Source organism: Chanodichthys erythropterus, chromosome 6 (genome assembly GCF_024489055.1).
Source record: "Chanodichthys erythropterus isolate Z2021 chromosome 6, ASM2448905v1, whole genome shotgun sequence".
In the NCBI taxonomy this organism is placed as follows: Eukaryota; Metazoa; Chordata; class Actinopteri; order Cypriniformes; family Xenocyprididae; genus Chanodichthys; species Chanodichthys erythropterus.
In genome coordinates this window covers 21,493,506-21,505,028 of record NC_090226.1, presented here as the reverse complement: position 1 = coordinate 21,505,028, position 11,523 = coordinate 21,493,506, and the positions used below count along the sequence as shown (strand labels likewise).

General features: G+C 38.1%; 1 protein-coding gene across 1 annotated transcript; it reads right to left on the bottom strand.

Moving 5' to 3' along the window:
* Nucleotides 1-7,001: 7,001 nt before the first annotated feature.
* On the bottom strand, nt 7,002-10,934 carry atp5f1b (ATP synthase F1 subunit beta). The gene is made up of 10 exons (XM_067388446.1): nt 10,802-10,934; nt 9,987-10,160; nt 9,719-9,893; nt 9,443-9,564; nt 8,439-8,623; nt 8,149-8,307; nt 7,943-8,065; nt 7,654-7,866; nt 7,362-7,563; nt 7,002-7,260 (listed from the first exon to the last, which is right to left on the bottom strand). The coding sequence occupies exons 1-10, from the start codon at nt 10,905-10,907 to the stop codon at nt 7,163-7,165; spliced, it is 1,557 nt and encodes a 518-aa protein (XP_067244547.1). The 5' UTR covers nt 10,908-10,934; the 3' UTR covers nt 7,002-7,162.
* Between the last annotated feature and the right edge of the window lie 589 nt (nt 10,935-11,523).

The window sequence follows — 11,523 nt, the reverse complement described above, 5'->3', positions numbered from 1 at the left end:
TAACATTTTTCAATCAAGTAACCTAACCAGCCAACCAGGATTTAAAGGTGCCCTCGAATGAAAAATTGAATTTATCTTGGCATAGTTAAATAACAAGAGATCAGTACATGGAAATGACATACAGTGAGTCTCAAACTCCATTATTTCCTCCTTTTTATATAAATCTAATTTGTTTAAAAGACCTCCGAAGAACAGGCGAATCTCAACATAACACCGACTGTTACGTAACAGTCGGGGTGTACGCCCCAAATATTTGGATATGCCAGCCCACATTCCCAACATTATCATTATGAATGGCATTAGACAAGGGCAGGCAGTATTAACGTCTGGATGTGCACAGCTGAATCATCAGACTAGGTAAGCAAGCAAGAACAGCGAAAAATGGCAGATGGAGCAATAATAACTGACATGATCCATGATAACATGATATTTTTAGTGATATTTGTAAATTGTCTTTCTAAATGTTTCGTTAGCATGTTGCTAATGTACTGTTAAATGTGGTTATAGTTACCATCGTTTATTACTGTATTCACGGAGACAAGAGCCGTCGCTATTTTCATTTTTAAACACTTGCAGTCTGTATAATTCATAAACACAACTTCATTCTTTATAAATCTCTCCAACAGTGTAGCATTAGCCGTTAGCCACGGAGCATACTATAAAAACTCATTCAGAATCAGATGTAAACAATATAACAGTATACAATACTCACATAATCCGAAGCATGCATGCCGCATGCATGACGAACACTTTGTAAAGATCCATTTTGAGGGTTATATTAGCTGTGTGAACGTTGTTTAGACAAGCGCAAGCTCTGTGGGCGTGGACCACGGGATTTAAAGGGGCCGCAGCATAAAATCAGCGCGTTTATAATGATGCCCCAAAATAGGCAGTTAAAAAAATTTATTTAAAAAAATCTATGGGGTATTTTGATCTGAAACTTCACAGACACATTCAGGGGACACCTTAGACTTATAATACATTTTTTAAAAACATAATCTAGGGCACCTTTAATCAAACAGGACTTTTACTTCCCATCTTGCTTTGTAAAAGGGCTGAATTTTTTTGCAAAATTAGAAAATGGAGTGTCTTTTTAATGGTTACTGTTATATTATGTTGGTATTGAAAAATTTGTGTTATGTTAATGGTTTTGGGGGTTACCATTGTGGAGAAGTGTTGCACTTGTGCTTGGGTTGGGGACCAGCTAGCCAAAATTAATATCTGTTTAATAATGTAGTGATCATTATAATAGTGCCTTGGATAAAGTTTCTCAAAGCATCTCAAACATAAATTGATCCTATAGTGGCAATAATGGCAGTGGCTCTGTGATCAACTTAGAACATCGTTATCTGCATAAATCAATTTTAATTCAAGTTTAATTGAGTCAATAAGATAGATATTCATTAAAGGTGCCCTAGATTCGAAAATGTAATTAACCTCGGCATAGTTAAATAACAAGAGTTCAGTACATGGAAATGACATACAGTTTGTCTCAAACTCCATTATTTCCTCCTTCTTATGTAAATCTCATTTGTTTAAAAGACCTCCGAAAAACAGGCGAATCTCAACATAACACCGAATGTTACGTAACAGTCGGGGTGTACGCCCCCAATATTTGCATATGCCAGCCCATGTTCCCAACATTATGAAAGGGATTACACGTCTGGATGTGCACAGCTGATCAGACTAGGTAAGCAAGCAAGGACAATAGCGAAAAATGGCAGATGGAGCAATAATAACTGACATGATCCATGATATCATGATATTTTTTGTGATATTTGTAAATTGTTTTTCTAAATGTTTCGTTAGCATGTTGCTAATGTACTGTTAAATGTGGTTAAAGTTACCATCGTTTCTTACTGTATTCATGGAGACAAGAGCCATCGCTATTTTAATTTTTAAACACTTGCAGTCTGTATAATTCATAAACACAACTTCATCCTTTATAAATCTCTCCAACAGTGTGTAATGTTAGCTTTAGCCACGGAACACTATCAAACTCATCCAGAATCAAATGTAAACATCAAAATAAACACTGAACTTACGCGATTAGACATGCTGCATGACAAACACTTTGTAAAGATCCATTTTAAGGGTTATATTAGCTGTTTGTACTCTTTTTATGTTGTTTAAGGCAAGCGCAAGCTCTTGGGGCGTGGAGCACCAGATTTAAAGGGCCACACACCCTGAATCGGCTCTTTTCTAATTATGCCCCAAAATAGGCAGTTAAAAAAATGAATTTAAAAAAATCTATGGGGTATTTTGAGCTGAAACTTCACAGACACATTCAGGGGACACCTTAGACTTATATTACATCTTTTTAGTTCTAGGGCACCTTTAAATTACAATAGCCACACATGACCAAGACATTATCTATTTGGTGTAATTAGGCAGAGTTTTGCTGAATTAATGTGCATTACCACAGAAACACAATACAAACATTTTAATTCAACTAGTTGCAAATAAGTTACACTGACATATTAAGATAATGTTTAAACTACAAATGCATATTGTGTTCATATAAAATATTCAAAGCAATCCAAGTTTACTTGATTTGATTAGATGCATAATGGGTGCTACGATTAAATCATGTTCATTCAACAATTTATTTTTTGAGTGTGCTGAGCTGAGTTTATCCCATCTATCAAAAATAAATAAATAAATAAATCATCTATGTTATAAAAGATGTTTAAAAGATCATTTTATTGCTGTCTTGTAAATTTCTTCCTTCATGTATTTCATGCATCTTATAGTGTTTCTGGTGTACATTATTTTTTGTTTTTTTTTCATATATGTTGTTATTAACTTGATGCAATCATATACACCGATCAGGCATTATATTATGACCACTGACGTGAAGTGAATAACACTGATTCATCACGGCACCTGTTAGTGGGTGGGATATATTAGGCAGCAAGTGAACATTTTGTCCTCAAAGTTGATGTGTTAGAAGCAGGAAAAATGGGCAAGCATAAGGATTTGAGAGAGTTTGACAAGAGCCAATTTGTGATGGCTAGATGACTGGGTCAGAGCATCTCCAAAACTGCAGCTATTGAGAGGTGTTCCCAGTCTCTAGTGGTCGGTATCTATCAAAAGAGGTCCAAGGAAGGAACAGTGGTGAACCGCTGCCACATTCTGGATCAGTTGCAGAGGCCTGCCAAGAGAACATTACTTATTCTTAGTTTTTGTTTGGTTGTTTTTGTTATCAGACATTATTTTTATCTTGCATGATAATGTTTAATATTTCCCTCAGCTTGTGAAAAAACGCATTGTGATTCATCATGTGGTTTTCTCTTTACCACCAGCTTAAAATGTATTTTGTTGTGTAAATTAGTCTTAAACTGTAAAATTTACTGTAAAATGTACAGGTAGTTCTGTAAATATGCTTACATTTTTACTGTATTTTTTTATTGGCAACCAGAATATTCTGCAAAAATGACTTTTTTTTTGTTACAGTGTACATATTTGTGTAAAAAAAAGTATTTATTTTACAAAATAAAGTTTTTGAAAAACATTTTAAAAGTAAAATATCAGAACTGCATTCTCATAGATCTGTTTTTTGGTTTATGATTGACAGCTATGCTGGTGAGCATGGTTAGCTGGTACCAGGAGCTTCAGAAAGTTTGAGTCCGTGGCAAGAAGTATGTTTACATCACAGGCTGTGACTGGCTTCAAAATGCTCCTTACGAGCCATCTGGACATCAGCGCTCCGGCAGCATGCATGAGAGGAGGAGCTGGGAAAATCATGTTCATCAAGAATCCATCTGGATAACATGAAATGTGATCACACTGATAAAGCAAACCTGGTAAGAAAAGCAAGAATTTACACTACATTTCAAAAGTTTGGTGTTGGTAAGTTTTTGTAGATTTGAAAGCAGTCTCTTCTCTTATTCTCAACAAAGTTGCATTTTTTTTTAATCAAAAATACAGTAAATTAATGGCTTATATTTTAATATATTTTAAAATGTAATTTATTCCTGTGTTGTCAAAGCTGTACTTTCAGCATCATTAATCCAGTCTTCAGTGTCACATGATCATTCAGAAATCATTCTAATATGCTGATTTTCTGCTCATTTTTTTTTTTTTCTATTGTTATTAATGTTGGAAACAGTTGCCCTGCTTTTTTGGGGTGGAAACTATGAAACTTTTTCCCAGGTTTCTTTGATAGAAATTTATTGAAATTTATTGTCACTTTTGATCACTTTAATGTGTCTTTGCTAAATAAAAGTATTAATTTCTTACTGACTCCAGACAATTGAATGGCAGTTTGTTGACCACAAAAAACAAAACAAAAAAACAATTAGTTTATGATCTGCAATTTAAGATGGAGCATCTATCATTCTGGTGTGACATTCTTGTGCATGGACTTATATAGCATATTATTTTCACATTTGTGCAATGTCCTTGTGTTGCAAAAACCTTCCGATGTGTTTAATCACTGGAAAGGTTATGAAAGTGAATTTCTCTAAGATGCCATATGGTGAACTGTGATGAACATGCCTGCTCAGCTGTGCAGCTCGTACCTGTTACTCCCCAGGGTGAGATGCACAATTCCTGTGGCTGTCTTTTTTTCCACCTGCATCTCTGACTGTCTGCTGCTAAATGTGCTGTTTTTGCAATATGTTTATTGTAACAATCAAATTGAGTGAGTACAGTATTAAGTAAAAAAAACAAATCCAAATTATAGCCAATAATTTCAGAGATTAAAGTTCAATCACTGGGGAAAATATTTTATTTAGTACAGGTTTTAGTTAATACATGCTGTTTTGACCTAGTGATGGGAGTAGCTCATTTTCACATGCACCCGCATGGACATACTGCTGATTTAGACTAGATTAGAATTGACTGACAGCAGCCAAATTCCTGCTTGTTGCGCTATGGCTCCACCATGTGGTCAGTTGTTAGTACCGCTCATAGTAGTCACGTTTCTAACGATTTGAGCTGGGACACAGCAGATCCAAATTTAGACTGTAGCAGCAGCGAAACTTTGGAAACTGAGAATTTGACCTTAGCATAAGATCTGCAAGCAATTTCAAAGGCCTTGCTATTCAATATACATACAAAATAATTGCTCAATCTACAGACGTCACGTGACTAGCTGAAATTGTGGTAGGTTGATTAGTTGATTTTGGTAGGTTAGTAGTTGATTTTCCAAACATCGCCATTCGGAATTAATATTGTATGCGTGAGAAGATTTGTTGAATATAAAATTGGTATGCTGATACTGATATCCAGTATGTCAAACACCAAAACAATAGTTGTGCAAAAATGTGTGCCCCTTTGTTTATAAAGCCCCGTTCACACCGCCAGCGACAAAGCGACAGGATTCCATTCATTTCAATGGAGCGCTGGCGACTTCCGGCGACAAGAGCGACAGTGACCGTTGGCGACGGAATGTAGGCGTGTCAAGCGACGAGAGACAAGCGACAAAAGTTCAGATATTTCAACTTTATGCAAATCAGGAGCGAATTTCGCGAGCGACAGCCAATAGGAATAAAGCTCTCTGGAGCTCACGTCACCGTCTCGAGTGCGAGCAAGACAGACAGGAATAGTTCCGGAGAGATTTCACTGTTTTATATGATTTAACTGTACAGTACATACATGGATATAATTAAATGATGCGTGGAAAAGAAACGGTCGGCAGTCCTGTGAGTTTGAATCATACATTTTGTGTTATTATATGATGCTGTGAGCAATTTAGCACTGCTGCAGTTCATATTACAGTTTCCCCTGCATTGTGTTTATTATCAGGGACAAGAAAATTGATTATTTGTCAAATTCGAATGACATTTTAGTATTTTTGACAGTATGAGTGAGTTTAATTTGTTGATAGACCGATCGTTAATCTAGTTAATTATTTAATGCACCGAGCTCTGCAGTCACAACAGTCACAACACTACAACAGCAGAATATTACTTTTAATTATTTTAAACCTAATTCCTTGTCAAATTAGAATGATTTCTTAGTTTTATATATCATTTGTGACTGCATTTTCTATAGATATGATCAGATGTGCAGTCTACCAATGGTATTAGAGCGACAGCACTAGGAACGCCCACAAGCGACTTCACAGTAGGAGACTAGCGACATGCAGCGAAAAAGTCGCTGGCGGTGTGAACGGGGCTTTAGTGTTGGGTTTTTGAAAATAACCTTTCATGTAGTATAACATAGCTCTAAGTGAATAACATCCTGCAAAATTTCAAATCTAAAGTGCACCATATATAAAGTTATTGTCTTTCAAAAGTAAGAATTGACTGAGGATTCACAAACTGCTTGGTCTTAAAATATGGATTAATACCCAGTTTGCTCCTTTAAATCTCAATCTGCAAGTCAAGTATGTATATGTATATATATATATATATATATAAAATAAATGTCTGGTTTAGAGAAACTGATTCTAACGAATCGTTTACGAATAATTGAGAACTGATGTGAGATTAAATGTATATTGAGGAAACAAGTGTTTTTTGACCTTGCATGCATGTAAACCTGTTGGAGTCTCCCAAAATAATATTAGGAACCTGTAAAAAGGCATAATAAGGGGCACTTTATTCCCTCCATATTTTCATGTTACCATTTTGGCTCAGTATCCCAGCATGAATCAGAGATAAATTTTGTCCCACCTTTTCAAGAATATTACAATGTTGTTGTTTTTTTAAATGTAAAGAACTCTTTAGTTTATTCAACAAGTCTATCTTTGTGAGATATTTAAAGTTTTAAGATTAATGCTTGAAACATATGATTGATGAAATACATGATTGAGAGATAAACATGTAAAATGAGATGTAAAATGTGATTACTTTAAGAAAATTTTTTTTACAAACATCATAGCAAATACAAGAATATTTTGGAAGACAAGGCGGCATTTACTAGATTGTGCGCAAGTCTTTTTTTTAAAGCAAATTTAATAAATGTTGATAATTTTTAGAACCTAGAAATTCATGCATATGATAGAGTAGGCTTTATAGAACAGCAGCCAACTTAAAAAGCCACAGAAACTGTTCACGGTAAGACAGTTTTATTTCCACCATTAATTGGAAACATTAAATAGAACTTCAGAATGACCAGCGATAAAGATACAATTTGTTTTTGAATGTGACATTACAAACCAAGTGCTCCTCCCTTTCGTTCAACCCGCCCTGACACATTTAAACTGACTCATTTACGAATGCTCCTCAGCCAGTTTCTCTGCCTTCTGGACAACCTCCTCGATGGGTCCCACCATGTAGAAGGCCTGCTCAGGCAAAGCGTCATACTCGCCTAAGGAAAAAGAAACACTATGAACAACACTGAACAAAAACAGTATTATATTCCCAAAAGTAAAACGTAACAGCAAAAACCAACAAAAAGGCTTGACTTACCAGCCAGAATGTCCTTGAAGCCCTTGATGGTCTCTTTCAGGGGCACCAGCTTGCCCATGTGTCCAGTGAAGACCTCAGCAACCTGGAAGGGCTGGGACAGGAACCTCTGGATCTTACGTGCACGAGCCACTGTGAGCTTATCCTCCTCAGACAACTCATCCATACCCAGAATAGCAATGATATCCTGCAGGGACTTGTAGTCCTAGACAAGAGCAGAGCAGGAACAAGGTCATGATTGGAATTCAAAATGGTGTGAAGTGCTCAGATGAAGCCCATACTCATCGGTGCTCACCTGGAGGATCTTCTGGACACCACGGGCTACATCATAATGCTCAGATCCCACAATGTTGGGGTCCATGATACGGGAGGTGGAGTCGAGCGGATCCACGGCGGGGTAGATGCCCAGCTCAGCAATGGCACGGGACAACACAGTGGTGGCGTCCAAGTGAGCAAAAGTGGTGGCAGGGGCAGGATCAGTCAAGTCATCAGCAGGCACATAGATGGCCTATGAGAGACAATGATATTGTAGAACATGGAGATCCAGGAAGCGGTGTGTGCTGGGCAAACAAAAGGAGGCATACCTGCACAGATGTGATTGAACCCTTCTTGGTTGTGGTGATTCTTTCCTGCATGGTACCCATGTCAGTGGCCAGAGTTGGCTGATAACCCACAGCAGAGGGGATACGGCCCAGCAGGGCAGACACCTTTGAGAACAGAAATAAATCCCAATCAATAAAACAATTTCAGACTAAGAACAAAAAACAGGTTTAGACTTCCAAACACTGACCTCTGATCCAGCCTGGGTGAAGCGGAAAATGTTGTCAATGAAGAGCAGCACATCCTGCCCCTCCTGGTCACGGAAATACTCAGCAACGGTCAGTCCAGTCAGAGCCACACGGGCACGGGCACCTGGGGGCTCGTTCATCTGTCCGTACACCAGCGCCACCTAATGGGAATCAAGAGGACCTCATAACTTAACCACAATTCTCAAGGTTATATTAGATATATAATTTTTTTTTAAAAAATTCTATTAACAAATTTAACTACTGTACCAAAAGATTTAGATCTTTAGGTTACCTTTGAGGTGGTGTCCTTCAGGTTGATGACACCAGACTCAATCATCTCATGGTAGAGATCGTTTCCCTCACGGGTTCTCTCTCCCACGCCAGCAAACACGGAGTAACCACCATGAGCCTTGGCCACATTGTTGATCAGCTCCATAATCAATACTGTCTTTCCCACACCAGCACCACCAAAAAGACCTGAAGAAATTAAAAGGTGCCTTTAGTTTGCTAAAGTCAAGCATGGTTGAAACCAAGCAAAAAAACATGAAACGCCTTCTGCCACTATTTGAATTTTAATAAGCCATAAAAACACACACCATTCAAAAGTTTGGGCTCAGTAAGATCACAAATGCTCAAACGCTACATTTGAGTCAAATACAATAAAACAGAAAATTTACCTTAAGTTTTCTAAACCTTATTCTTGTAATAAAGCTGAATTTTCAGCATCATAGCTTGAGTCTTCAGTGTGACATGATCCTTCAGAAATCATTCCTATGTGCAGACTTGCTTAAAGGAATAGTTCACCCAAAAGCAAAAGTTGTCATCACATACTCACCCTTAAGTTGCTCCAAACACAAAAGGTGATATTTTAAAGAATTTTGGTTATCAAACAGTTGATGATAGCAACTGACTTCCATAATGTGGTAATGTGGTTGTTAACCAGATAGGTGATGGTAGCCATAAAAAAAAAAAAAAAAAAAATAATAATAATAATAATAATAATAATAATAATAATAATAAATATATATATATATATAATTTTTTTTTTTCCTGTCACCTGTTAACAACATTCTTTAAAATTATCTCCTTTTGCATTCAACAGAAGAAACTCATACAGGTTTGGAACAACATGAGGGTGAGTAAATGACAATTTTTATTTTTGGGTGAACCATCCCTTTAATATTTTTAGTGGAAATGTTACTTTTCCTTCGCAGTTTCCTTGCATTATTTGACAAATACAAACTTCAAAAGATTTTTTTTTAAACCATTCCCACATGTTAGTGTATAAATACATACCAATCTTGCCACCCTTGGCATAGGGGGCCAGCAGGTCTACGACCTTGATTCCTGTGACCAGAATCTCCTGCTCGACACTCATGTCTGTGAATTCTGGGGCCTCGGCATGGATTGGGGCGGTCCTGAAGAACAGATCACAACATTCAACTTTTAAAAACATTGCCACACATCTATCTGCATCTCGAATTATCTACTTTAGAAGAGGCTTAACAAACACCCATCAATTTAACTTTCAAAAACAATAAGGCTGCTTTAGTGGTCTTCATAAATACTCACTGTTTTGTGGAAATTGGTCCTCTTTCATCAATGGGCTCACCGATGACATTCATGATCCTGCCAAGCGTCTCAGGTCCCACAGGGATTCTGATGGGGGCACCAGTGTCAAGAACCTTCTGACCACGCACCAGTCCCTCAGTACCATCCATAGCAATGGTACGGACAGTGCTCTCCCCTAAAAACAAAAAAACAGCAAAATTCACCATGACTTTGCAATTCAGAGTTTAGCATTAAAGAAGCTGTTTCAGTAGAGATTTAGTCATGTTACCCAGATGCTGAGCCACCTCCAGGACAAGCCTGGAGTCACGGCCGGCTACTTCCAGGGCATTGAGAATTGGGGGCAAGCCCTCGTCAAACTGGACGTCCACTACGGCACCGATGACCGCAACGATACGCCCGCTGGCGGCGGCAGCAGCAGCGGCAGGAGCAGCATAATCCCTGCCTGAAAGGGAGGAAGAGAAACAGCTGAGTATCACATGCAACTGACACAGAAAGCAACCTATTTATAACTGAAGCCAAGTTACAAAATATACAAACTCAGAAGCTCTTATTCTGAAAGTTGTGTCGCTGTAGTTTTTGTTTGCTTATTGGCACGAGAAGTCAAACCAGGCTAATGAATGAACGTAAGCAAGTCGATATTCTAGATAAAGCCGTTAAAAATCTGTTGGGACCCCCCTACAACCTGCTTTTAAACTTGTAAAGGTTCATAAATGAGGCTGCATTAACTCATGATCTAATTCAACATGTTTATGTGTATCATGACCTCGCGAGCTGCGAAAACAGCTAACAGCGCGAGCCTCCTCTTCATGACACATAAAGGTCATTCCGGTTTTCTTACCAAACAGAATTAGTGGTTGTCATTAAATGGAGTATTCCATTATGGCAGCATATTTCCACCTCATATCAACATACATGTAGTGCATCAGGCGAAAGCAATCATTAAAACTCTTCCAGTTAAAACTTTGCGGCCTGCGCTAACTGTCCGCATGCTGCCATTTAGCAGTCTCGCGCTGGCGGTGACGTTTGCTGTCAGAAGAGCTGCGTTAAAACCAACCATTATAAAAACCTATCATTTCTACTTACGAGAAAACAGTGCTGCTGGAGCTCCGTTGAGGGCCTTCAGGGGGGTCACCCCGGGCTTAAGAGCTTGCAAAGCCCCGGTGCAGCAGCGTCCCACAGCTCCCAACATTGTTAAAATGGCTGAAGGTGGAATGGGGCAGAAGCTCACGAGCTTATATATAGTGCCGCTTGCGCCTCACACTGCGCATGCGTAGCAGACATGGCGACACGGGTACTGAGCATCTACGCATGCGTCAATGCTGAAGGACAGACTGGGCATCGTTACAATGAACTGAAATAGCATTATACTGTATGTGCAGGGGAACCATTGAACAATGATATGTTAGATTTTGGCCAAATGTAATACCATAGTAGCCTATAAATATATGAGTGCATTTGCTCAAAAATAACGGATCAATAACAGACTGCCTTGCTATTATTATTATTATACAGGTTAGAATGCGTTTGTTTTAGATGTAATATTATACACAGGTAGTAGCAAGTATGTGTGCGTGTTCCACACCTGTTTTAGAGCACAATAAATATGCAATGGCTTTGAGCAGATGAGATATAATCGTAAACCTTTAGTCGAAATCGCAGTTTGTTACATGCATATAGCGAACCCAATGTCAGTGACGATTCCTAGCCTTGTTAGCTTGTGACCTCTAGGTGTCGTTGTTGTGTAGCGTTTATCTAGTAATCACAACTGAACAGTTGGAAATGTAATGGTCAAAAGTTGTGTAGTG